This window comes from Castor canadensis, chromosome 16 (genome assembly GCF_047511655.1).
Source record: "Castor canadensis chromosome 16, mCasCan1.hap1v2, whole genome shotgun sequence".
In the NCBI taxonomy this organism is placed as follows: Eukaryota; Metazoa; Chordata; class Mammalia; order Rodentia; family Castoridae; genus Castor; species Castor canadensis.
Window position 1 is genome coordinate 10,261,119 of NC_133401.1, and position 27,521 is coordinate 10,288,639.

The 27,521-nt window shown below is 46.0% G+C and overlaps 2 protein-coding genes and 1 non-coding gene across 4 annotated transcripts; all 3 read right to left on the reverse strand.

Annotated features, from left to right (window-relative positions):
* Positions 1–2,709: 2,709 nt before the first annotated feature.
* Eid2b (EP300 interacting inhibitor of differentiation 2B) lies at positions 2,710–20,556 on the reverse strand. Of its 2 annotated transcripts, XR_012442820.1 has the most exons (2): positions 12,055–20,556; positions 2,710–3,946 (listed from the first exon to the last, which is right to left on the reverse strand). XR_012442820.1 is itself a non-coding variant. In XM_074058588.1 (1 exon), the coding sequence occupies exon 1, from the start codon at positions 13,078–13,080 to the stop codon at positions 12,586–12,588; it is 495 nt and encodes a 164-aa protein (XP_073914689.1). In that variant the 5' UTR covers positions 13,081–20,556; the 3' UTR covers positions 10,109–12,585. The 2 variants fall into 2 exon arrangements, 1 of the variants encoding a protein (XP_073914689.1); XM_074058588.1 differs by lacking the exon at positions 2,710–3,946 and having other exon boundaries at positions 10,109–20,556.
* LOC141418370 (small nucleolar RNA SNORA51) lies at positions 19,989–20,121 on the reverse strand. The gene has a single exon (XR_012443022.1). It is a non-coding gene; the product is annotated as a small nucleolar RNA SNORA51 (small nucleolar RNA).
* Positions 20,557–20,712: 156 nt separating the features above from the next.
* Positions 20,713–23,334, reverse strand: Eid2 (EP300 interacting inhibitor of differentiation 2). Its single transcript, XM_020182778.2, has one exon. The coding sequence runs from the start codon at positions 23,154–23,156 to the stop codon at positions 22,479–22,481; it is 678 nt and encodes a 225-aa protein (XP_020038367.1). The 5' UTR covers positions 23,157–23,334; the 3' UTR covers positions 20,713–22,478.
* Between the last annotated feature and the right edge of the window lie 4,187 nt (positions 23,335–27,521).

Below are 27,521 nucleotides of genomic sequence, written 5' to 3' on the forward strand. Positions count from 1 at the left end.
GTGGTGTGTGTCTTTTTCTCCTCTTCCCTAGCTGGGGTCCTCATCTCCCCCTCTTCCTTTCTCTCCATCTCTTCTTTCCAATTCTGACTCCATGGATTCACTAATTCATTCATTCAACAATTCTTCCTTCCTTCCAGTACTGGGTTTTGAACTCAGGGCCTACACCTTGAGCCACTCCACCAGCCCTTTTATTGTGATGGGTTTTTTCGAGTTTGGGTCTCAAGAACTGTTTCCCTAGGAGTGACTTTATACCACGATTCTCCTGATCTCTGCCTCCTGAGTAGTTAGGATTACATGTGTGAGCCACCGGTGCCTGCCTTGACAATAACTTCTTAAAACCTACCATGTTTGATGTCAGGGACATAGCAGTGAACAAAATGAAGATTCTCTGTCCCCGGCATGTTGGTGCGGAGGGGCAGGTGATGACTCACAGAAATGACCAGGCAGTGTTATGGACAAAAGCCATCTTGGGGAGTGTTGCAGGTTTAGCCGAGGTGGTCACCAAGGGTTCCCTGAGAAAGTGATATAGGAGGAGAGAGAAGGAGCCATGTGGATACTGAGGGAGGAGGAGTCTTCAGAGAACACCAGTGCAAAGGCCCTGAGGCAGTTAGGAGGGCCATGTGGTTGGAGCAGGGTGAATGAGATGCAGAAGAGTGGGAGCAGATGGGGGTAGAGAGGTGATGGGGTAGATCATTGTGGTGCCTCGTGGGCAATGGGGGAAGACTGTGGTTTTGTTTTTTGATTTTGGTGGTACTGGGATTTGAACTCAGGGCCTCACACTTACTAGGCAGGTGCTCCACTGCTTGAGCCACACCTGCAGCCCTTTTGTGTTGGGTATTTTTGAGGAGAGGTTTTTTTTTTTGTCTTTTCTTTTTTGGTGCTGGGATCGAACCCAGGGCCTCACACATGCTAGGCAAGCGCTGTACCACCGAGCTACATCCCAGCCCGGGTATTTTTGAAATAGGTTGTTGCTTTTTTTGTCCAGGCTGTGAACCTGATCTCTGCCTTCTGAGTAGCTAGGATTAGAGGGGGGGTCAGCAGGACTGTGGTATTTTTTTCCTTTCCCCCTCCCCCACCTGACCCGACTTGGACATTCATAGCACCCCTTTGGGCCTGGGAAGATACTGACGGTGTCTCCTCTATTTCTCTCTGCCTCCCTCCTCCTGCCCTTGGCCTCCAGTGGCCTCTGAAGCTATGGCCTTCGGGTGAGTAGTTTTTGGCTTTGGACTTGGCGGGAAGCATGGGGCATGAAGCCTGAAAGAACTTCCTGTTTCCTGCCTTGTGACCCTATGACCATGTGACCTGTGACCCCATGACCTCATAACTCCATCTCCTCCCCTCAGTACATTCTACTGAAAAAGAGCTTGGAGCAGCATTTTCCCAATCTTCTGCACTTTGTAAGTGTGCTGCTGGCCTGGGGAGTGGAGGTGGTCAGGGCTCCTGGACCCCTGAGGGCTTGGAGGGGAGCTCTTAGCCTCCCCCACTCCCACCCTTCCCTTCCCAGGAGGACGAGAGAGCAGCCCAGGCTACCGGGGAGTTTGAAGTGTTCGTGGACGGGAAACTGGTCCATTCCAAAAAGGTGACCTGAGCAAGAGGCCTGGACAGGGAGGAGGTGGGGCTGGGGTCCTGGGGTGAGTGGGAGTCATATCTTTGCTATTATTTGGTTTTGTGTTTGCAAAGCAGACACTCTACCACTTGAGCTACACCTCCAGTCCATTTGCTCTGGTTATTTTGAAGATGGAGTCTTAGGAACTAATTGCCCAGACTGGCCTTGAACTGTGATCCTCCCAATCTCAGCCTCCCAAGTAGCTGGGATTATAGGCGTGAGCCGTCAAAGCTTGACTCATGTCTGGGCTCTCTCCCTTAAATGCCCAGAAAGGTGATGGCTTTGTGGACGAGGTCAGGCTGAAGAAAATTGTGGGCATTATCAATGAAGAACTCAAGAGAAGGTAGCAGGCAGTGGTCGCACCAGAGGTGAGTGAGGTGCCCAGGCCCCTGGCCAGAAGTGGGAAGGCTGGGCACTGTCTGGGTCCCTCCGCAGCTCAGCCAGTCCTCACTGTTACAATTGTAATGTCACTCACCTATACAATTTTCTGAGCGTATGTAGAATGGATTGTTGAGACGATTCCATCATGGTAGGGCTCAGTGTTAGAGCTAAATATGTAGTTCAGCTTTTCATTGGAAAGCCATGCTATGGGTTTGAGAATTTAAGATGAAATTAACTAAGTGCATTAAAAGCTCAGCTCTTAGCGGCACTAGCCATACATGGCTGGACTGTTCTGTAGGGGATTGCAGAAATAGAACACAGTAGAAAGTTCTAACATTGGCAACAATATCCTAAGGTATTAAAAGGTGTGCACAAGTTTATTTGCCATCAATACTAGATTTCTTTTTCTTTTTTGCAATGCTGGGAACGGAAGCCAGGGCTTTGGTAGGTAAGCATTCTGCCAGACCTGATAATGGATTTTAAAAATTAATTAATATTTTTTGGTCCTACTGGGGATTGAATTTAGGGCCTCCAGTGCTCTACCACTTGAGTCCTTTTTGCTTTGTTTGTTTTTTTCAGAGAGGGTCTTGTGTTTTTGCCCAGCGTGGCCTCCAACTTCCTCCTAGTTATGCCTCCCATGTACCTGTGATTACAGGCATGCACCACCACACCCAACCCGATCCACTTAGTATCTACACATTTGTGAGCCATGACTGGTTTTGTTATTTCTCCTACTGCATATACACATCATTTGTTTTTGACTTTATTGAGGTATAAGTGATGAAGAAGTAACAGCAGGTGTTCAAGTGCACAAGTTGAATTTTGACATTGGATACACTTGAGAAACCATCATTCATATCCTCCTTTGTAAATTTCCTCAGGAACTTTTGTAGTTCCTCTGCACCCCATCCCAGCCACGGCTGGGATGCACTTTCCAGAATTTTCTATAAATGGAGGCTATAATTTTAGAGACCATTTTAGTGGAACTTTTAGACACACTTTGAGAGAATAGTATAATGAACTTGACATACCTATCACCAATGGTCAACTATTATCAGCTTTTTCTTGACCACTTGATCTGTTTTCCTCTCTACTTTTTAAAAAATTTTTTTGTGTGTGGGAGACAGGTTTGAACTCAAGGCTTTGCACTTGCAAACTAGGCGCTCTACCACTTGAGCCACACCTCCAGTCCATTTGGCTCTGGTTATTTTGGAGATGGGGTATTGTGAACTATTTGCCTGTGCTGGTCTCGAACCATGATCCTCCCGATCTCAGCCTCTCAAGTAGCTGGGATTACAGGCGTGAGTCACCAGCACCCAGCTCCCTCTCTATTTCTTTTTGCACTGTAGTATTTTACAGTATAGTCCAGACCTTATGCGATTTCAGCTGTAAATATTTGCATCTGCATCTTTAATAGCTACATTTTAAAAATGGACATACAAGGCCATTATTCCACCAGACGAATTTAAGATGTGTTATAATACTGTCTACTAGCCACTCAAGGGTCTCAAAGATATCTTTTTACAGTTGGTTTACGGACTCAGTATGCAGTCTAATAGGTGCTATCAAAGAATTATAAGCAGGATTTTTTTTTTTTTGGCAGCACTGGGGCTTTGAACTCAGGGCCCCATGCTTGCTAGACAGGCGTTTTACCACCTGAGCCACTCTGCCAGTCTTATAAGCAGTATTGTAAAAATCTACTATGTGCTGAGCCCTTAAGTTTTTTGTTTTCGTTTTTGTTTTTTTGGCACTAAGCTGGGGGTGGGGGTAGGGGAGAGGTGCTTCTCACCCCTGCCAATATGCAGAATATGGTAGCCTACCCATGCAGTTTCCAGGGTCACAGAGACAGAGGCTCAAATCCGAGGTCCACCAGCCGCACAAGGCGAAGTGCTGTGAGGTTAGGGCTCAGCGGAAATCTTCTATAAAGACCAACTGGTACTGGAATCAGAACTGTGCTGACTGCAACAGAAAATTCAGATCCAATTGGCTTTAGAGAAAAAAATCTATGGGTAGAGAGGAATAAAAGTCTAGAGTGTAATTTTCCAACTTCAGGTGTGGTGGGATCCAGGTACCAAACGCTTACCACTGGGAACCTCACTCGTCCTCACTCTGCCTTCTACTTTCTCCCCGGGCAGACTATTTCCAGGCAGGGGACCCCTCCTGGAGACATCAAACCCGCAAAAGGTTCTCATTGGTCTGAATTAGGTCACACGTCTATCCCTAAGCCAATCACTGAGGCCCAAGATAATGTAGCACTCTCATTGGTCAGTTTTGAGCCATCGATACAGTAGTGAACCAAACAGACACCTGCCTCTGCTTTAGTGCATCTGAGCTTCTGGTGGGGGAAACGGACAAGGAACCTGGGTGAATAGGAGGCATTTTACAAGGTGATGATGAGGCCTGGGAGAAAGTGTAGGAGGAAGGAGCCGGGGGTGCTGGGAGGTGTTTTCTTTCTCTGTTTTGTTTGGCCACTCTAAATGGAGTGTCCAGGGAAGATTTGGGAAGGTAACATTTGAACTCTTGAAAGCAGTGAGGGATTGGAACATGTGGATAGTATTGCAGGCAGAGGGAGAAGCAAGTGCAAAGGTCCTGTGGTATGAGTGTGCATTTGAAAAAATAGCAAGAAGACTATGATAAGCATTGTAACCCATGGAATGTACTAGATCAGTAAGCCCTACATAAATGATATTATTTTTATGGGGAATGGTTACTGTTATTTTTATTCTTTTTCTCTCCTCTTCCCATCTCAGGAGCCTCAGCGGGATGATGATAAGGGCTGAAATGTTACCAGGCCCTTTTCTGATGGTGGCTGGGGCTGAGGGAAATACAGAGTCTGCCTCCCTGTGTTCTGGTCTGACTGTGTCTGCTGTAGCCACACTCCCGTCTGATGTAGTACTCCTGGCATCTCCCACGTTCTGGACCAAAGTGAGGGTGGAGGAAGGGGAGGGAAGGCCAGTTCAGTTATTGTTTGGAGCTTAAATGTCACCCAAATGCCCACATGCTAAAGGGCTGGCCCTTTGGGGAGGTGGTGGAACTCTAGGAGGCAGGGCCTAGTGGGAGGAAGTTAGGTCCCAGGAGGTGTGACCTTAGAGGGGACATTGTGTCCCTAGCCTCTTCCTCTTTCTGTCTTTGCTTTCCTGCTGCCATGAGGTGGGTAGAGCTCTCACCATGGGTACTGAACCACCACAGGCCCAAAGCAACAGGGTGAACTGACCAGGACTGAAACCTCAGACACTGCAAGCCAAAATAATCTCCACGCCTTATAAGTTGATTATCTTAGGTATTTTGTCACAGTGATGGGAAACTATCAGTCAGATTGGAACATAAGGCTAGCCCTGATGTTCATGGTAGTCTAGCCTTAACTCCTTTTAGCTTTTTTTGGTGGTACTGGGGTTTGAACTCAGGCTTCACACTTACAAAGCAGGTGCTTTATCACTTGAGCCACACCTGAAGTTCATTTTGTTTTGGTTATTTAAAAGTTTTTATTTTAGTGGCACTGGGGTTTGAACTCAGGGCCTCACGTTTGCTAGGCAGGCGCTATACTACTTGAGCCACCCCGCCAGCCCATTGGTTGTTTTTTAGATAGGGTCTCTTGAACTACTTGCCCAGGCTAGCCTTGAACTGTGATCTCAGCCTCCCGGCTAGCTAGGATTATAGGTGTGAGCCCTAAGTGCTTAGCTAGCCTGAACTCCTTATGCTGTCCAGGCCAGTGTGTTTCTTTTGTGGCGTCTTCATTTCCCATGCCTGGTTCAAGACACTTCTTATTAGCATCTTTAGGGGTTGAGCTAGAAGAGGGATTGAGGCCAGTCTCGAACTCTTGACTTGCTCAACACTGCACTCCAGAGTCCTCTAAGAATCCACAGGTCTTGGGATCCTAGTGCTGGGAGGACTCCTAGGACCTGGGCAGGGACATGTGTGCATTTAGTGGACATTTGCTGGTCCCAACTCCACCCCTGGCGCCGTGGGCCCACCGGGCACATGCCAGAGGCCAAGTGCACAGGTGTGGGAGTCAAATTGGTCAAACTTTACACTTAGTTGCTGGGTGACCTTCAACAAGGGACACCATCTCTCTGAGCCTCACATTCCTCCTCTGTAAAATGGATGCCACGCACTATTTAACTCGTGCAGTTATTTTGATAATTACGTTTTAAATTATGCCTGGCCTGTCACAGGACTACACAGTCACGTGTCAGTTAACACTGGGGACAGGCTATGAGAATTGTGTCACTGGGCAAGCTTGTGGTTCTGTGAGCAGCACACAGTGTGCTTACATAAGTCTAGATGGCCTGGCATCCTACACACCGAGGCTGGATGGGCTAGCCTGTGGCTTCTAGGCTGCAGACTCATGCAGAGTGTCACTGGGCTGGATGCTGCAGGCAACTGTCCCACAATGGCAGGTATCTGTGGATCTAAACGTGAAACATAGGAAAGTGAAAATCGAGTATAAAAGATAAGCACTCGTGCTGCCATGGAGGACGCTCACCAGGACTTGAGGTGGCAGGACTGAGGTTGCTCTGGGTGAGTGTGAAGGCCTCGGACATTACTGCTGTGCCCTGCTGCAGACACAAACACTGGACGCTTGGGATACACTAAATTCATTAAAAAACTTTTTTTTGGCTGGGTGCCGGTGGCTCACACCTGTAATTCTTGCTACTCAGGAGGACTGCAGTTCGAAGCCAGCCCGGGCAAATAGTTTGTGGGACCCTATCTCGAAAAAACCTATCACAAAAAATTGGGCTGGTGGAGTGGCTCAAGGTTAAGGCCCCCCCATTTTTTTTTTTTGGTGGTACTGGTGTTTGAACTCAGACGCTCTACCTTGAACCACTCCACCAGCCCTTTTTGCTTTAAGTTATTGTTTTGAATAGGGTCTTGTGTTTTCCCTTGGGCAGTTTGGACCATGATCCTTGTACTTACGCCTCCTGAGTAGATGGGATGACAGGCATGCATCACCACATCCAGCTTATTAGTTGAGATGGGGACTTGCTAACTTTTTGCTTGAGCTGGCTTCAAACCAGTCCTCTTGATCTCTTCTTCCTGCATAGCTGGGATTATAGGCATGAACCATTGTGCCTGGAGTCAGACACTTTCTCTACATTTCTCACAATGTTGGAACATTGTCTTCCTCCGACCAACTGTTGGAAAATTATTGATTTCTTTAGACCCAAGGGGTCTACAATCTCCTTGGACCAAGCACACAAGCCTGCATGTTCCTGGACTCAGGACTTAAGATGGGGAAGGCCACTTGTTAGGGTGTGAGGTAACTTAGGTCTGCAGTGTACTCAGGGACTGGCCCTGTGCTTTTGATCTGTGTCAAATTTCTGTCCCCAAATTCTTAGTTTCATCCTGGAACCAATGTCATTTTTCCAGGAGTGTCCCACCTGCACTGTGCGCCTTCCTCTGGTCTGCTTTATTATCTTTTTTTGGGGGGTAGGGGGACAGTACTAGGGTTTGAGCTCTGGGCCTCACACTTCCAGACAGATGCTCTACCACTTGAGCCACTCCACTAGCCCTCTCTCCTGCTTCTGACATGTTACACGGTCCTCTTTTCAGACATCTCTCCCCAGCACTTGCGTTAGCAGCTTTCCATTACCATTACAAACATCTGAGATAAAGTAATTTAAGAAGAGGAAAGGTTTATTTTGGCTTTGGGCCTGTGGTGAGGCTGCACATCATGGCAGGAGCACATGGTGGAGCAGCCAGCTCACCTGGAGCAGAGAGAGGACAGAGACTGGAGTCCCATAATCCCCTGTGAGGACATGCCCCCAATAACCTAACTTCCTCCCACTTTGAGAGGAGGCCCCCAATAACCTAACTTCCTCCTGCTAGGCCCCACCTCTCAAAGGCTCCACCATATCTCAATAGCAACATGGGCTGGAGCCCAGGCCTTTATCCCGTGGGCCTTTGAGGAACACTTATGCAAACCACAGCAGTTCTGGACTCACAAGGGGAGAAATCCCTCACTCTAATCAGGTTGTTCACAAATGGCAGATAATGCTTGCACAATACACAAGGTGATAAAGGCTTTCAGACACAGAAGCACAGGAACATCATAAGCAGGATGACACAGAGACACATCCAAGAACAAAGACTGAAAGATATGGTGACCTGGGAATAAGACTGTGCCATTCACGTTCCCAGATCCAGTGAGAAAAACAGATTTGGTGAAACGTGAGCTAAGTAAAACACACTGACATGCACACAGCAGAAACGCACCCCCACACACGACATCCCATTCACAAGACTTATAGAGAACTGCATATTAAACTTATAGAAATAATTACACCCAGGCTGGACATGGTAGTGCACGCCTGGAATCCCAGCTACTTGGGAGGTGGACATAGGAGAATCCCAGCCAGAGGCTGGTCTGGGCAAAAGCATGAGACCCTATCTGAAAAACAAACAAAACAAAACAAACAAACAAAAAAGCTGGGGAAGTGACTCAAGTGGTAGAGCACCTGCCTGGCATGCCCAAGGCCCTGAGTTCAAACCCCAGTACTACAAAAAAAAATTACACCCAGATATGTATACATCTAAGGCCCCAGAGTCTACACTCTGTAACCACAGCTGGCAGAGAAAATGTAGACACAAATCCTCACACACTTGTGCTCAGCAGTGGGGTGGGGAAGATACCACCCACATGGCATAGGAAGACAGCATGACAGAGGTCATGTTTTTTGTCCCATTTTGAGCCTGATTTACAGGGTTCTAAAAGAAGGACTTTCTTGGGAGGCTGAAGCAGGAGGATTGCTGTGGGTTAAAGGCCACCCTGGGCTACACAGTGAGAGCCTGTCTCAAGTAAATAAAGGATTTTTTTAAACTTTTTTTTTTTTGAGGTAAGTTCTCACTATGTTGCTCAGGCTGGTCTTGAACTCCTAACTTGAGCAGTCCTCTTGCCTCTGCTTCCCCTGTGCTGGGACTACAGCTGTGTCCACCACGCTCAGCTTAAAGGAGTATTTGTTTTGTTTTTCCTTTGGTACTGGTGTTTTAACTCAGGGCCTCACACTTGCTAGGTGGGCAGTCTACCACTTGAGCCCCTGTGCCACTCCTTTTTTGGGTTGGGTATTTTTCAAGATCTTTCGAGAACTATTTGCCCAGATGGCCTCAAAGAGATTAGATCCTCCTAATCTCTGCCTCCTGAGTAGCTAGGATTATAGGAATTCTTGAAAAAGTAAAACTGAGAAACCTCTCTCAAGATTGGTACATTAAAAAACAAAACAAAGAAAGCACACATATGTAGGATTTTTTTTTTTGTGGCACTGAAGTTTTTACTCAGCCCTTTGAGCTTGCTAGGCAGGCACTCTAGGGTTTGAGCCAAGCCTTCAGCCCCATACATGATTTTAAAATGAGTTCTCATTCTTTCTGCTAGTGAAGCAAGTGCTTATTTTCTTTAGGCCTGTTTGCAAATCTCTAGGGAGGAAATCCAGGTATGGGAAATATTACAGGCATACTTCACCACACTAGGCTTATTGGTTGTGATGGGGTCTCACTAACTTTTTGTCCAAGCTGACCTTGAACCATTGACCTTTGCCTCTTCAGTAGCTGGGATTACAGACATAAGCCACTGTGCTTGGCCTGGAACTGAGCTTTAACAAAATTCCCAACCATTTTGAGGAAAAAAGGACAATAAATAGGAATAAGTGTGTATTTCCTTAACATGACACAATTATTCATTTCAACCCCAAATCAGCATACTTACTGGGCAAACACTAGGAGAATTCCTAGTAAGGCAGGAAAAACCCGACAATGTCTTCTTGTTCTATTATTATTTATACTGGGTTGGAATTTATTTTTTCTGGTACTGGGGCTTGAACTCAGGGCCTTTATCTTGAGCCACTCCATCAGCCCTTTTTTGTGATGGGCTTTTTCGAGATAGGGTCTCGAGAACTGTTTGCCAGGGCTGGTTTCAAACCTTGATTCTCCTGATCTCTGCCTCCTGAGTAGCTAGGATTACAGGCGTGAGCCACCGGTGCCCAGCCTCTGGGTTGGCATTTCTAGCCAAAGCAATTATCTAACAGAAAGGACTTGGAGGTATTAATAATTAGAAAGGATAAGGTAAACCATTGCTCTTTGTATGATATGGATGTATATCAAAGAAAAATACAAATAATTACACAGTAAAAATACAGGATACAGTAAGTTTAATAGAGCACCAAAAATAAATAAACCAATAGCATTCGATGTACAAACAAAACCTCATGATAGCCATAAACAAACCATTAAACCTTGTACTATTCTTTTATGCAAGGCTTATATGAAGGAAACTTTCAAACATGTGTGGCAGGGCGAGTGGAACATGTCACATTACTGGGTAGGAGGACATCACAAAGATGCCCATTTTCACTCAAAAAGTACACAAATTACTGCCACGCAAACAAAAATGCGACTAGTTCTCTGTAGAAACTGGAATGAGTCAGGCTGAACCTAACGTCCCACAAGAAAAACTGAATAGCCATAAAAAGCACTGGAAAAGCAGCGCAGTGAGGAGGAGTGGTGCTCTCAGAACCCACAACATTCCAAGCGAATAACGATGTTCAGGTCGACATTCAAAACCCTTAAGTTCCTTCAAAATCCTGGTGGGCAACAGATTTCTAACTATGACTCAAAGGCTAGAAGCCACAGACGAAAAAACTGAATATCTGCAGCTACATTAAAACAAACCCTCTTCTGCAAGGACAAAGGATCAAAAGCAGTCAAAACTGAGAAACTGTCTTTCCATCTCATATTGCAAAGGGCTCACTTCTTTTTGTTTGGAGGGGGGGGGTTTGGTACTGGGGTTTGAACTCAGGGTCTTGTGCTTGCTAGGCAAGTGCTCTATCACTTGAGCTACTTTTTAACTTTGTTATTTTGCAGGTAAGGTCTCATGCTTTTGTCCAGTTGGCCTGCAATGGAGATCCTCCTACCTCTGCCTTCCAGTTAGCTGGGATTGCAGGTGGTGATGCCCAACCTGGGTTAACTTCCTTAGTGACTGATACACAAATAGACTTGCAAGTGAATGAGAAATGAGTAAAGAGCTGGGCAACAGTGGTTCTGAGCACCTGCAATTCTAGCTACTTAGGAGGCTGATATCTGGGGATAGTTTGGAGGCCAGCTTGGGCAGAGACTTCAAGAGACCCCATTTCCAAAATAACCAGAGCAGCTTAGCGCCAGCGGCTCACGCCTGTAATCCTAGCTACTCAGGAGGCAGAGATCAGGAGGACTGTGGTTCAAAGCGAGCCTGGGCAAATAGTTTTTGAGATTCTATCTTGAAAAAAGCCATCATGAAAAAAAGGGGGCTGAGTGACTCAAGGTGTAAGCCCTGAGTTCAAACCCCAATACCAAAGAACAAAACAAAACAAAAACAAAACAGAGCAAAATGGACTGGATGTGTGGTAGAGCAGTACAAACAAAACAAAAACAAAACAGAGCAAAATGGACTGGATGTGTGGTAGAGCAGTACAGCACTTGCTTTGCAAGTGCAAAGCCCCGAGTTCAAACCCCAGGCCCTCCAAAAAAAAAAAATGAGTAAAGGATGTGGAGTGGACAGGTAGTCACAGAGAAGCAAAACCAAATGGCTCTTACGCACTAAAACCCTGTGTTCTTCTCCATAGTTAAGAGACATGCAAATGAAAACAGCAGTGAGAAAGGACATCGCACAGGCAGAGCCTCCCGAAGCTGAGCATGCGTGGAGAATCAGGCACTCAGCACGGAGTGCGCCTGATTTTCCTCTGGGAAAATCCATCAAAAATACACTTCCTCTTAATCAAGAGTTTCCACTTACAGAAGTGGCCTCCATGGAAAATGGCAAACTTTATAAATACACAGAAACTACAAAATCATTTAGAAAAGGAAAAAAAAAGATAACTAATTCATTATATTAAGATAGTCTTATAGTTGTTAAAACAATATAGAAATATCTCCAATATAAACAAAACCCAAAATGTTGACAGAAGTATAGAATATACTGATTTAAAAAAGCTGAGTATCTACACTATCTCCATTTTTAATGTATTAAATATTAATTTTTAATGCATTAGGAAACTGTTAAAAGACAAAGTAAAAACAACAAACCCAAGGAAAAGCAAACAAACCTCCAAGTCGCCAACAGTGACATCTGTTCGAAATAGTTCCCAATTTGGCAGGCAGAGGGCAGGAACAGGAGGTTAACTTGTCACCGCACAGATTTTGATACTTCTGACTCTTGTGAACACACATTCTAGAATCAAATAGAAAGTTTAACCATGAACACCCATTCCCACAGCTACCCGCTTCCCATGGCTTGAGATTTCTCTCACAATGAGTGTTTGGACTTGAATATTCAGAATTCATCTGCAGCACTTCGCTAGCCCTACAAAGATCCGCCGGCTGACCGTGCGACCGCGAATCCGGCCACTTCCGCTTCCCTCTGGCATGCTGGCCATCCTGGCGACACCACTGGTTTCCTAGCAACCGCATCTCCTGCGTTTCTTTTGTCCTCTCGGCTGGTTTCCATGGGTTCCATCAGCCGCAAGTTTTCTTACACGTTTATCTCTGCAAAGCCACGCAGTTTCCACGAACGCACGTGAGAAGCCGGGGGCGCCGGCGACCCCGCGCGTCCCCCGCCCGTGGCCCCGGCGTCCCGCTTAGTGGGGCACGGGGCCGCCAGCGGAGGCGGCCAGGGCCAGCGTGAAGGCCAGCGCGTCCGCGCCGAGCGGCGGGGGGTTGGCGTCGAAGGCCGCCTCGCGGGCCCGGCAGCCCTCCACGAACAGCCGGCGGCGCTCCTCGATGTCTCGCAGCAGTCTCGCCGGGATCATGGGCGAGCTGTGCAGGTAATGGTGGAACAGCCGCTGCTGGTGGATTTCCAGAAGGCTGAACGGCCGGTAGAGGTGTGGCACCGACTCCAGGCCCGGGACTCGCGCCACGGGCCGGGCGGCTGCGGCCAGGAGGGCTTCCTGGAGCTCCCGGGCCTGACACCTGCCATCTGCTCCCGCCCGTACGACGTCGTCGATGTCATCCATTGTGCTCATCCCTGGGACGTCGCTCGGATTTCCGTGACCGCTGACTGGGCTCCGCCACCTCCAGCGCTTCCAACAGTAATTGAAAGAACGCCTCGCACGGCTGCTAGGGGCCGTGCGCATGCGTGCGCCTGGGTACCCAGCTGGACGTTGTACGCGTGCGTGGACCTTGGTGCGAGTCTGAACAGGTGCGCGTGAGAAGCCGTGTACGCATGCGTAAACGCCGCTCGCTGTCCTCCAGCGCCCCCCAGCGGCTCTGCGTGTCACAACGGCTGTAGCGGACTCCGGTCCCCAGCACAAGGACTGCGCGGTATTTTAAATTACTAGTTCAGCATTTATGTGGAACTCTTTACAAGATCGTTTCCCAACGATCGCCCTCTTTAATTTTTGGCGGTACTGGGGTTTGAACTTACGTCCTTACGCTTGCTAGGCAGGCGCTCTTAATTTCTTGAGCCACTCCGCCAGCCCTCCAGCTCCCTTCGTAATGGAACTCTCCAACTTTAATTCTATAAACTTGAAACAACCCTTCTTTTGTTTCGAGAAACTCACTGCTCCTTTCTTACTAACATTCCGGAGGGTGGGTGGGTCTCTCTCCCTCACAGGCACCTGTTTGCCCTCTCTTTAAAGCTCATTGTGCGGCCCGCTAAGGTGACCAACTGTCTCTGGTGTCCATGCCTCTCGTGCAGTTCCCTCCCAGGGACAAGTATTCGCGTTTCTCTGCGTTTCTCCACCTGCGCTGTGCGCACCCCTGCAGGTGACCAGACCCTGCCGCAAGCTCGTCTTCACACCTTCACCCCGTGACCTGCCTCAGGGCTTCACACTTGCTAAGTAGGCGGTCTATCACTTATTTGTGGTAGTAGGGCTTGAATTCAGGGCCTACACCTTGAGCCACTCCACCAGCCCTTTTCTGTGATGGATTTTTTCAAGATAGGGTGTCATGAACTATTTGTCCACGCTGGCTTCCAACTGCAATCGTCCTGATGTCTGCCTCCTGAGTAGCTAGGATTACAGACTTGAGCTACCAATGCACTTTCCAACACTTAAGAGTCTTTGTTAAGATCACAATAGTCCACCCAAGTCACTGGGATGTCACAAGATGTTTTCCAGTCACCCCTTCTAAGGTGGGTCAACATCAATTCCTAAAACAATAATTATTCTTTAACAAAACAAAGACTCAGGGCATGGATCAAGTGGTAAAGTGCCTGCCTAAAAGGCATGAGGCCCTGAGTTCAAACCCCAGCCCTAGAAAACCTTAAACCCCAGACTCAGGTGGACCCAATAATATTTTGTACTTTGATACTCTGTAGGTATACCCTAGCCTCCTGACCTTGACTGTGACTTCATCCTCACAGGCTGGTCTTACGGAGAGGCTTAATGCTCCAAGCCCTTTCCATTTCAATTAAAAAATGGGTGCCAGTGGCTTGCGCCTGGGAGTTAGCTACTCGGGAGGCAGACATCAGGAGGACTGTAGTTAGAAGCCAGTCAGGGAAAATAGTTCTGCTGGACCCTATCGTGAAAAAAATCCATCACAAAAAAGGACTGGTGGAATGGCTCAAGGTGTAGGCCCTGAGTTCAAACCCCAGAACTGCAAAAAAACACCCCCCAAAACTCCAAAAAACAAACAAACAAACAAACAAACAAAAACAACTGGTGCCAGGGTAAAAGTACTTGTTCACGTTATTTTGGAGACAACCAGCTTTCAATGAATTGAAAGTGCATTCCTTTCCTCATAAACTTTACTGTCATTTCCACATCTTGCCTGAATCTTTCAGGGTACACAAGAATCTGAGATCTTCCGAGACCACCCCCTGGTAACATTACATTTTGTTCAAATGCATTATCACCCTAGTAAGTGGCCCTAGGTCCCATTGTTAAGGGCTTAGAGGAAGATTTCTGGAGTGTACATATGGCAACTGTGCAAGGTTAGGGGTGCCTGACCTCTCCATCAGGGCCTGCTGGATCTGTGAACTGACTTGGGCTTGGAGAGCTAAGAATAACAGGCTGTGGAGGAGAGGACACACAGCTGGCCTTCATGCAGAAGTGTCTGCTCACTAGTGGGGAGAAATCCTGCTTTCTGAAGTCGTCAAAGTGATCTGTGTTGTGAGTGTATAGTAGAAACTGAGTCAATTTGTTCTTCCAAAAAAGTTCCCATGAACATCATTACCAACTGTTTCCATTTTCTGAGTCCTCTCCAGGTACAAGGCAACTGTGCCATACACTTTCTAGGTCTTGTTATGGACTGAGTGTGTCCCCCTCCTCCAGAGTCCTATGCTGAACCTGTGATGTGATTGTTTGGAACTTTATGGAGGTAGTTCCATGAAATCATCAGGGTGGGGCCCCAGTTTGATAAGGATTAGTGTCCTTACAAGAAACACTAGTTCTTCTTTTCCCCAGCATAAAGAGGTCACTTTATACACAGAGATGACACTCATCTACAAGGCAGCAGAGAGGCCTCACTAGACACTGACCTAGCTGGCCCCTTCATCTTGGACTTCCCAGCCTCCTGAACCATGAGAAAATGCCTTTCTCTTGTGTAAGCCACACAAGCTGTTACTTTGTTATAGCAGCCCAAGCTAATACAACAGGTAACACTGTCTCTAGTCTGGGTCCAAAAACTGATCCTGTTTTTTACACATGGGATAATGAGGCAGCATATTTTGATATATAGAGTGGGCTCTTGTTGGGATGCTACTAAACAGGTTGATAATCAGGCATAAACAAAGAAAGGGACTGGAAGTTTTGGAACATCTTAGAAAGTTCCAGGACATGAAAACAGAATCAGAATTAGTGTGGAATTTTCTGTGACAAAGGGGAAAAGGTGTGTGGTGGCAGCTGATGTTTCTTTGACCTTAACTGAGGAATTATGCAGAAGATCTCATGTGATTCTTTTTCTTTATACCTTGAGTCCTACACTTTTTTTTTTTTTTGCATGTGTGTGGTGCTGGGGTTTGAACCCAGGGTTTACACCTTAAGCCATTCCACCAGCCTTTTTTGTGAAGGTTATTTTTTGAGACAGGGTCTCAAGAACTATTTGCCTGGGTTGGCTTTGAACCTCGATCCTCCTGATCTCTGCCTCCTAAGTAGCTGGGATTATAGGCGTGAGCCTCCAGCACCTAGCTCTACATTTCCTTTAAATTTCTCTCTGGTTGTAAAAGTAGTGCATGCTAAAGCTTTAAAAATATGAAAAATAGCCAGGTGCCAGTGGCTCATGCCTGTAATCCTAGCTAATAAGGAGGCAGCAATCAGGAGGATCGAGGTTCGATGCCAGCCTAGGCAAATAGTTCATGAGACCCTATCTTGAAAACAACCATCATAAAAAAGGCTGATGGAGTGGCTCAAGTGGTAGAGCACCTGCCTAGCAAGGGGGAGGCCCTGAGTTCAAACCCCAGTACAATCAAAAAGGAAAAAAGTAGGCCAAGCACATGCTTGTAATCTCAGCTACTCAGGAGTCGGAAGCAAGAGGATTGAGAATCGAGGCCAGCCAGGCAGTTAGCAAAACCCTATCTCAAAAATAAAATAAAAATTCAAAATACACCAAAGAATAAAAAAGAAATGTTAAATGCCATGCAATCTTATTGTTTTGTCTCAGGGCTTCTCAATGAATAAATACATATTTTTGCTGTGCGAGGAGATGTACACTATAATTCCAATACTTGGGATGCTGAGGCAAAAGGATTGTGTCTGAGGCCAGGATGGCTACAGAGAGTTCAAGATCAGCCTGCACTGTATAGTGAGATGCTGTCTCAAAAAAAAAAAATCAAACCAAAATCAACAACAAACATTTTCAAAGACAAAGTTTTAGGGAAATGTGATTACAGCATCATGCTGTTTAAAAACTATTGCCACTGCTACGCATGGTGGTGCATGCCTTTAGTCCCAGTTACTTGGGAGGCTGAGGCAGGAGGACAACTTGAGTTCCAGACCAGCCCAGGCAACAACTGAACATGAACACATGGAGCAATGGGCTCAGGGACCCAGAGATAACACCACAGCCAAGACTTGAACCCAGGTAGTCGAACACTGGAAGTGAGGTGTCCTCTCATCCCCAATCCTGCTCCCCTCTCTGGGGAGGCCAATCACTGTCAGGGCAGTGCCCTTTAATGGACGAAAGAGCTGATGATCTAGAGTCGTAAGAACCCAAACTGTCTGACCCTGGGTATTGTCTTCTGGACAAAGTGTTTGAAGGCAATGTTTAGAACTATGGAGGTATGAGTTGCTACAATTCTTACTATTTGGACAACAAATCCTTTTTTTTTTTAAATGGTCTTTAGGAATTTTTTTTTTGGGGGGGTAGGGAGCTGTAGTTTGAACTCAGGGCCTCACACTTGTTAGGCAGGAGCTCTACCACTGGAGCCACTCCACCAGCCTGAGTCCTTTTCCAGAGGTCAGCTTACTTCAGGGATAGAAGCCTATGACTCCTGTCTCCAGCCAAATTCTGGAAGAACCCTCAGCAAAGGCAATGTTTCAGGGCGGTGTACTCAGGAAATTCAGGTGGATTTTGGGAACCAAGGAGACTACTTGGACCTCATCATTTCAGGGAAGGGGGTGGGAAGCTAAAATCAAGCTTGAAGACATTTTGGAAAGGTTCATCTGAATTATCTACTTTGAGTTACCACTGCAAGTTTAATGATCCCCAGTTACCAGTACGTATAAAGAGCTATTACCTCTCACTACAAAAGTTTCCAGCTCACAGGTTTCCAAAGGGAAACTAGCAAATCATACAAAAACAGTTGTAATAGATTTCAGTGTTCTAGAATTTAGAAAAGGAAACTTTTAAGTTATTTACATGACACAATGTGACAAATGCTGCCTGAGAAAATGTCATAGTGATGTCACTTATCGAGTACAAACAGCCTTAAAAAAGCAAAGGGCCAGCTAGGCACTGGTGGGTCATGCCTGTAATCCTGGCTACTCCAGAGGCAGAGATCAGGAGGATCGAGGTTCAAAGCCAGCCCAAGCAAAGTAGTTTGGGAGCTCCTATCTTGAAAAAAACATCACAAAAAAGGGTTGGCAGAGTGGCTCAAGGTGTAGGCCTTGAGTTCAAACCCTAGTACCGAAAAAAAAAAAAAAAAACCCAAAAAACAAGCAATGGGTTCATTAGTAGACCTTAAAAATGTAGACTCTAAACATGGTGGTGGACACGCAAAAACCCTGGGTCATCTTCATAGACTCTGAAGAGGCCTTTCACAAAACTCAACAACCACTTCCCCCATCATTTGGAGGGTTTGAACTCGGGGCTTTATGCTTCTAGGCAGGCACAATACCACTTGAATCACACCCCTGGCCCTTTTTTGTTTTTCAGGTGAGGTCTCATGTTTTTACCCCAGCTAGCCGATCACAATCCTCCCACACATGGCCTCCCCCGCACAGGTGTGCACCACCACAACTGGCTTATTGATTGATATGGGATCTTTTTGCCACCATCCTTCTGATCTCCATCTTCCAAGTAGCTCGGATTAAATGCATAAACCAGCATGCTCACAACCATTCTTGAGGACACACACATACCCACATAACAAGAGATGACTCTGTTAAGAATTTTCACAAAACTTAGGCTGGCAGGGTGCCTCAAGTGGCAGAGTGTCTGCCTAGGAAGTGTGAGGCCCTGAGCTCAAAGCCCACTACAAATAAATAAATAAATAATAAATAAAGATAAATAAAATAAACAATAATAAATAAATAAATAAATAAAATTTCACAAAACCAGGGTAAGATGTGTGGTTACTATCCACTATTCCTTTACATTAGTCAGAAGGTACTAACCAAGGACTTTCTTAGCTCAATTTGAGACTCATCTGAAAAATTACTATAAATAGTAAGATTTAACACATTGACCAGTCATTAAAATAAATATGCAGAGAACAATTATTTTCAAGACTACAGGGAAGCTTCTAGAATGTCTAGTAGAAACAGTCTCATAAAAGACAAGATATCTAGGGATAATTGGCTAGCCCCTCGAAAAACAAACTTTTGGGAATTTTTTTATTTTTATTTTTGAGACGATCTCACTATCTCTGGCCTTGAACTGGTGATCCTCCTTCCTCCAAACTGTAAGTACCTGAGATTACAGGCATGGACTAGCATGTCTTGGGCACATTAAGAATGAATATTAAGGACTAGCAGAGAGGCTCAAGTGGTAGAATGCATGCCTGGCAAGCGTAAGGGCCTGAGTTCAAGCCTCGGTACAGCCAGGAAAGAACAAACACTCCTGAAGGACACACAGGAAGTCTTACGAAATGGAAAAAATAGATCTTTTGGATAGGAAAGTTCAATTATCTTGGAGACAGCAGTTATTCCTGGGTTGAGTGCAACATGATTCTAACAGATTTTGTTGAAGGGCTGGCAGAGTGGCTCAAGTGATAGAGCACCTGTCTAGTAAGTGTAAGGCCTTGAGTTTGAGTCTCAAGTACTGGCAAAAAAAATAAAAAATATTTTGTTTAAAATAAGGTAACTTGGAGGTTGATGTAGAAAATATAACGAGCAGTTTCAGCATTAGCAGATTTAGAGCTAGTCAGAAAATCTAAACCACAGTTTTGATACAGGAAAAAGCAGATTAAAACAAAATTAGTGGGGACAGGATGGACTGGTGTTAGGACAACTAGGTAGCCATCTTTAAAGAAAAGATGGGTCCTTACCTCATAGTTTTCCTCAGAATAAATTCCAAATGGTTTCAAAGATTCATGCCTAGCAAGGCCCCGGGTTCAATCCCCAGTACCGTGGGAAAAAGAAAAGATTCAAATGAGCAATGAAATCATGTATCATATCCCCATTCCCACCCCCAAGAAAACCTTGGGATTCAAAATCCTGCAGAAAGGATTATGGGAAAACAGGAAACGGAATCTCCATGTCCAAAAGGCTTTCAGAAAAGTCAAAGACAAGTTGGAAAAAAATACCACGAACTGTTATATCACCAATACGTAGCTAACTGCTAGAGTCAATAAAAGAATGACAAAATTATTCTAGAGAGACATGGATAAAGGATCTGAACAGGCAGGTCACAGATAAGAGGCTACATGATTCCCCCTCCCCCTGCCCGTCTCCTATTCACCACGCAGACCAGGCACAGGGCCCGGGCTCGGATGTATATACAGTAGGTTTTACTTTGCCTCCTGTTTCTATGCAGGTAGCGTAGGAACACAGCCTGTGAGTTGTGTACAGATGGCCCATGCCTGTAATCCTAGTTACTTGGAAGGCAGAGATCAGGAAGATCATGGTTCAAAGCCAGCCTGGACAAATAATTTATGACACCCTATCTTGAAAGAACCCAACACAAAAAAGGGCCTGGCAGAGTGGCTCAAGGTGAAGGCCCCAAGTTCAAGCCCAGTACCACCAACAGTGAAAAAGAACACAGCCTGTGATATGACTCTTAAATGAAAAGACAGTTCGCTTACAATGAGAGGAAATCAAATGAAAATGGACACACCCTCTTTTCAACTATCAAGATTGATAAGGACCAGATTTGATGGCTACATGGTAAGAAAACAGCCATATTCATGAATTGTTGGTGGGAGGGTGAAGTGACCCATGTACAGCATGCAATTTAGTGATAACTACACCTTTTCAAATGAGAACCTCTAGCCCAGAATTCTCACTCCTGGAAACTCATCCTACAGCTATTACACATTATAAAGAATCTAAAAAGCTACTGATTTTAAGATACATCATTAGTTTATGAAAGCCTCATAAAAAATGCTGGATTACACCACCAAATATAAGTGCTCCCCAAGTTTGAGATATTAAAATATGAAAAGGACATTCAGAATTGAAACAATACTGTATTTGCATACACACCACGTGATATGCACACAAGAGGAACTACTACAGCAATTTTTTTTTTTGGGCAATAGAAAATGATGAGAAACAGCTTAAATGTCCATCAATATATTTCTGGTTAATTACAACACAAGCACAGAATGGGAAGAATAGTGGTTTGGAAGGATCTTCTCTTTTCTCTTGGGCAGGGGTTGGGCAGGTGAATGCAACACTGGGATTTGAACTTAGGGCTTCCGGCTTACAAAGCAGGTGCTCTCCTACTTGAGCCACACCTCTGGTCCATTTTGCTCTGGTTATTTTGGAGATGGAGTCCATGAACTGTTTGCCTGAGTTGGCCTTGAACCTTGATCATCCTGAACTCAGCCTCCCAAGTAGCCAGGATTACAGATGTGAGTAGCCAGGGCCCAGTCTGGAAGGATCCTGAAGACAATATTCTTAGCATGGAAGAACATGCCTATACTCCCAGATACTCGAGGATTGAGGTTACAGACCAGTCTGGGCAAAAAAGTCCATGAGACCCCCTCCCCAATCTCAATGAGTAAGCTGGATGTGGTGGCATGCGCCTATAGTCCTAGCTATAGGGACATAGGCAGGAGGAACAGGGTGGGACGCTGGCAGAGGGCACAAAAGCTAGACCCTATCCAAAAAATAACTAAAGCAAAAAGGGCTGGAGGCGTAGCTCCAGTGGCAGAGCACTTGCCCAGCAAGCATAAGGTGCTGAGTTCAAATTCCAGTACCACCTTAAAAAATGTTCTTTCCGGGCACTGGTGGCTCATGCATGTAATCCTAGCTACTCAGGCGGCAGAGATCAGGAGGACTTCAGTTCAAAGCCTGCCCAGGCAAATAGTTTGAGACCCTATCTCAAAAAAACCCATCACAAAAAAGAGCAGGTGAAATGGCTCAAGGTACAGGCTCTGAGTTCAAACCCCAGTACCTAACAACAACAAAATGTTCTTAATGAAAAATCAACATGTGAGCCAGTAAATATGCCAACTTTTGTAAAGAAATGAAAAAGAGTAAGTTCAGGTTTACAGTTGCTTGTGTACACACAATGAGACTAGAACACGAAGAGCTGTGTGACTACTAGGAAAGCCTAAAGGGTCAAGGATGGAAGCCTTCTCATTGTATTTTATATGCTTGGGGATTATGAATAGATGACTGACCACAAACCTTTATAGATTAAAAACTGAAAGAGAAGAAAAATATCCATCGATTTAGCATTTTTGAAAACACGATTTATCATGTAATATATACAATATTTCCTTTGCTTGCTATTTGAAATGCCTCAGGAAACACAAAACCAGTCTTACACTACAAACTTCTGTTGAATCTGACTTCCATGAAGGGAGCACACATTCTGACAACGTCAAATCCTTTCCATAGCCTTCTGATCCTAAAGCAGCTCTCACTATTACGTCTTCTTCCTCCATCATAACCTCTATTATTGGCAATGTTTCTTCACCAAGTCTCAATTTCACAAAAGCCATCCATTTACTTTTTAACGAAATCACGTTGAAGGGCATTTTCCATAAGGCGGAGGAAGGGGGAAAGAATCTGGATCAACCACAAACTGAAAGGGACGTCACAGGTGCGCTTTGGGCATCTGGGTGCGGCGCTGGGGACGGAAGCCGGCGCGTGCCAGGCAAGCGCCGTAACCACTGAGCGGCACCCAGTCCCCTCTCTCTTTTCGGATGCTGTTCCCCAGCCTTCTCAACACACTGGCCTTGTCGCGGCGTCCCCTCCCTCCTCTACTCTCTGTTGATGAACTTGTCGCAGCCCAGTTCTTCAATCAGCGGGTTGATGACCTCGGACGCGGTCAGCGCGATGGTGAATGTGAGGATGTCGAAGTCCACCCTCCGCGGGTTGCGCAGGTACTCGGCGTCGAAAGCCGCCTCGCGGGCTCGGCAGGCCTCCACGAACCGCCGGCGGCGCTCCTCCAGTTCCTGGATCCGGCCCGGCGCGATCGGGTAGTTTTCCAGGTAGTGGCGGAGGAACTGCTGGTAGTTGATGCCCAGGACGCTCAGAGGATGGCGAAGGCGGAGGTAGGGTAGCGCGGCCAGGCCCCCGGCGATGCTCGATCTGGACCGCGGCCGGGGTTCGGGAGCCTCCTCCTCCAGCGGTTCCCCCAACAGTCGCGCCACCTCCACCATCCGGGCGTCCCTGGACCCCGCCGCCGCAGCCGCCGCCGCCGGGCCTTCCCTGGCCGCCGCCACCGCCAGGCCGCCCCTGGCCTCCGCCACCCGGCCTTCCCTAGCCGCTGCCATCCGGCCTCCCCTGGCCGCCGCCATCGGGCCTCCCCGGACCTCCTCAGGCTGCGCTGGGGTCGGCTCCCGCCTCCCGCCGCCTACCTCCGCCTGCGGGACACCGCTGTCGCCACTCGCCGCGCCCGTCTGCGGGACACTAGTGTTTGTTGGGAGCTGGGACATCTCGGACCGCAGGGTCGGCTAGGCTTGGTCGGGGGGGGGTGGTTCCCAGAAAAACTGGAATAACGGGACGGTGCGATTACGCGTGTCCACGCGAGAGTGCGTACATGAGCGCAATGCGCACGGATAAACGCCGTGTGCACAGTCGCATGCGCAAGCGTAGATCCCACGGCGAAGCCGAAGAGCAGTGCGCATGCGCAGCCGACTGGCGCTCCCGAGCCTCCAGATGCCATCTAGCGGCCAAAAAGGACAACGCGTCTGGAACAGAAGGTCGAAGGGCGGGGCTCTATTTTTACATTCTCAACGGTTTAATCAAGGAGTAAGTTTTAGCAAGAGCTTCTCTTGTAGCCATTGCCAAGGTTCCATCCTAGGATGCTTCTCGCAAAGTTTTCAGTTCCTAGTGATTATAATGCCACCTTTGTTAGGTACCAAGATATTCTAGTTTCATGATCATTTTTTTAGGAGTCTTTATTTTCTATTCCCTCATCTAGCTTCTCCCATAGCAACTGTATCAATTGCTAAGCTTTATACAATACTCCCTTCTCGCAATCTTTAAAATTTCTCTGGTTACCCTTGGACATTAATTTTTTTCAAAATTTTATTTGTACAATATAACATGTATGCACAAAATGAACAAATTATGAATGATTTATCACAAAATGAACATCGATTTAACTACAACTCAGGCCAAGAAATGGAATATTTCTAGTATGCAGAATCCTTCCTTCCCTTCTTACTACTCTATTCTCCCTTCTATCCAGAAGTAACTACTAGTCTGATATTTGTTGTTAGAAATATCTTGAAGATATTGGAATGTCATGAGAGACATGACACAATTCAGAAGTCAACAGGCAAGGCAAAATTTACTTCTGCAGAAGGGTGTGCCATAGACAAAGAATTTGGGAAGCAAGCACACCACACAGGAAGTCCACTTGGGTTTTATTTGTAATGCAATGTTGCCCCTCCCCTGGATTGGGTAGATTTGGGGTTCACAGTCTACCTGGTTGGCTAACTGGAAAGGGGTTGGGTCAGGAGGGGGCTTTGAAGACAAAGAAGTTTGCAAGTTCAGGGAAGCAATAACTGTTTTAGGTCATCAGCTCCAGAACCAGGGCATTTAGTGGAATTTTTGCCTGTCTGAGGATAACACCCATTTGTTCTTAACAGAAATTTTATCAAGTTAAGCAGAGTCCATAAAGCAAGCATATGGGAAGCTAGTTAGTGAGGTGGTTATTACTGATTAAATCCTTTGACAGAAAAGACCCAACCTAAGCTGATTCTTCCATTTACGGTAAGCCCCCTTACTATAAGGCGACAAGTGTGAGGGAAATAGAATAGCAGAATGTTTCTGGGGACAAGCTACAGAAATGATCCTGGAGATGTAAAGGGACAGATGGCAGAAGTAACTTTGCTTTAGATAAAGGAGACAGGAAGCCATCCTTAAAACCAAACATTTAGGGAGACATGAGAAGCGGCTTTTCACGCAGGTGGTAAAGCACAGCAGTTTTTCTTCCTACATAAGGGAAACAAGATAAAACATTCCTAAGGACAGATGTCAGAAGGGATGAAATATAGACCCCTAAAAGGAGAGTAACAGAGCAAACTTTCCCAAGATAAACAAAGAAAGGGGTCTCACCAGAATAATGAGTGTAGTCATAAAATGTAGGCAATAAGCTTCAAGAACAGGATGGACTAATGAGACCCTCATGGAATGTCCAATCTGATAAGGATGGGGGCAGCCAGATGGTCAGGGGCAGCCAGAAGTTAATCAGATATGCTGGGTACCGGTGGCTCACACCTGTAATCCCAGCTACTCAGGAGGCAGTGATCAGGAAGATCACAGTTCCAAGCCAGCCCGGACAAATAATTTGTGAGACCCTACCTCGAAAAAACTCATCACCAAAAAGGGCTGGGGGAGTGGCTTGAGATGTAGGCCCTGAGTTCAAATCCCAGTACCAAAAAAAATTGTCCTAGGAAAAAGAAGTGAACTAAAACAAGAAACTGCAGATGAAGGCAGGCAGAAAAACTTGATAATGTGGGGAAACAAAAACAAAAATATGAGATAAATTCCAGAATTCCAGGTTAGCGCTTGCTCCCAAGATGGTTCCTGTACTGTCTGCTGCATCTTTGTGACTCCTGGTCTTTCAGTATCATTTGAGGACAATACAAATCATGCTGCAGACTAAAGGACTGAGGGAGCGGCACCAGGAACTTCACATGGCTTAAAATCTTTATAGCAAGGAGGGTGTTTAGAGAGAGAGAGAGAGGGAGAAGGAGAGGGAGAAAGTGAGAGAGAGAGAGAAAGAGAGAGAGAGAGAGAGAGAGAGGAGAATTTAAATTCATGGTAATACAGTAACATTTTAAAAGAGAAAGTTAAAAAAATAAATTAATACAAGAGAAGGTGAAAGCTGGGCAAGGTGGTGCACATCTGTAATCTCAGCAGTCTCAACACTCGGGAGGCTGAGGCATGAGGATCTTGAGTTCCAGGCCATCCTGGGCTACACAGCATGACCCTATCTCACTCTTCCTCTCCCCCTAAAAGAAGGTAAAGTGTTTATAAGGAAGGGGACAGATTTGCTGCCAGAAAAGATAGCAAAGAAAGAATGTGATAAAAAGCACTGGTGGGAAATTTGTCCTCACCATCAAGGTCCATCCAGCTGGGGATGTCTGTTTACTCAGGTGCCAGCTACAGGATCTTACTGGATGTCAGGGTGAGGGTCTCCACGTCACCCAATCCAGTAGATCATGCCACCACACCCAGCTATACCAGACACTTTGCAGCTCATATTATGGGCTCAATTGTGCTTCCCCCCCAATTCCTGTGTTGAAGACCTCACTCTCAATGCGACTATATTTCCAAATAGGACCTTTGAAGGAGTTAATTAAGGTTAAACGAGATAGTAAGGGTGGCCCTAAAAACTGGTGTCCTTATAACAAGATGTAGAGACCAGGCATAATGGCTCAAGTCTGTAATCCTAGCTATGTGGGAGGTGGCAGTCAGGAGGATAGAGGTTCAAGGTCAGCCTGGGCAATAACTTTATCAGATTTAATCTCAAGCAATGGCTGGGTGCAGTGGCACATGCCTGTCATTCTAACTCCACCAGGAAATCACAAATAGGCTCATGCTTGCACTCGACCACTTGAGCCACTTCCCAGTCCTTTTTGCTGGTGATTTTACTCAGGCTGGCCTTGACTCACAATCCTCCCATCTGCTGAGTGGCTGCAATTATACACATGCGCCACCATGCCCAACCCTCACTTTGTGTGTGTGTGGTCAACAAAGAAGTCCCATTAACCAGGAGCCAGTGACTCACACCTGCAATACTAGTTACGCAGGAGGCAGAGATCAGGAGGACTGCAGTTCAAAGCCAACCCAGACAAATAGTTTGCAAGACCCTATTTGAAAAAAATCCTTCACAAAAAAGGACTGGTGGAGTTCAAACTCCACTACTGTAAAAAAAAAAAAAAAAAAAAAAAAAAAAAAAAGCATTCCAGAGTTTGAGAGTTGGTTGTGATCAGTGGATTCTCCATAAACACTTGCGACTTTTTATTACTGAGTTGACTTTTTCTTTATGATAAATGATAGCTAATAGTTGTCAACAAAAAAAAGTTACAAAAAAATTTATCTCCCCGAAAAAAGAAAAAAATTTAAATCTGTTAGAAATTTTGGCTCCTTAAGAGATGAGGAACTTTTAAGCTGCGTGTGGCGGTTCATACCTGTAATCCCAGTATTGGGGTGGCAGAGATAGCAGGACAGTGGTAATGGCCTCCTAGACAAAGTAGCCTGAGATCTCATCTGAAAAGGAGACTCTGCGTTCAATTCCGAGCAGAGGGAGGGAGGGAGGGGGAGAAGAGAAAAACGGGGAGGGGGGGCGCGCACGAAACCTCTGTTTTGGCAAATGAACATAACTACAGACATACCTAAGTCAGTAATAACGATAATGAGTCTGGAGAAGTGTGCACACTTGCGTGAGAATTAACTTTCTGCACACAGAAGAGAGGACAAAGAAAACTTCTACCTTCCCTTACGTTTTAAAACATTTCCAGGCGTGTTGGTGCACGCCTATAATTCTAGGTACTCGGGAGGATCTCGAGTTCAAGGCCAGCCAGGGCAAGCAGCTGCCAGATCCTATCTTAGAAACAAAATAAAAACAAAAGCACGAGGCCCCGAGTTCAATCCCCAGTACTGCAACAAAAATAAATAACAATGAAAACAAAGTAAGACTGCTAAACTGAGACATGAGCATGTGTACCTTCCGAAGAATTATTCTTCTGAAATTTAAACTACGACAACAGCCCTTGTCACTTTCTTGGGACCAGGAGCAACTTGTGCCCGACGTACTTTTAGCGGGACGAGCTCCACTCAACCGC

Bases quoted from the DNA above. Each gene is read 5' to 3' on its own strand.
- Eid2b (XM_074058588.1), bottom strand. From the start codon at position 13,080: ATGCGCACGGCCCCTAGCAGCCGTGCGAGGCGTTCTTTCAATTACTGT.
- Eid2 (XM_020182778.2), bottom strand. From the start codon at position 23,156: ATGTCCCAGCTCCCAACAAACACTAGTGTCCCGCAGACGGGCGCGGCG.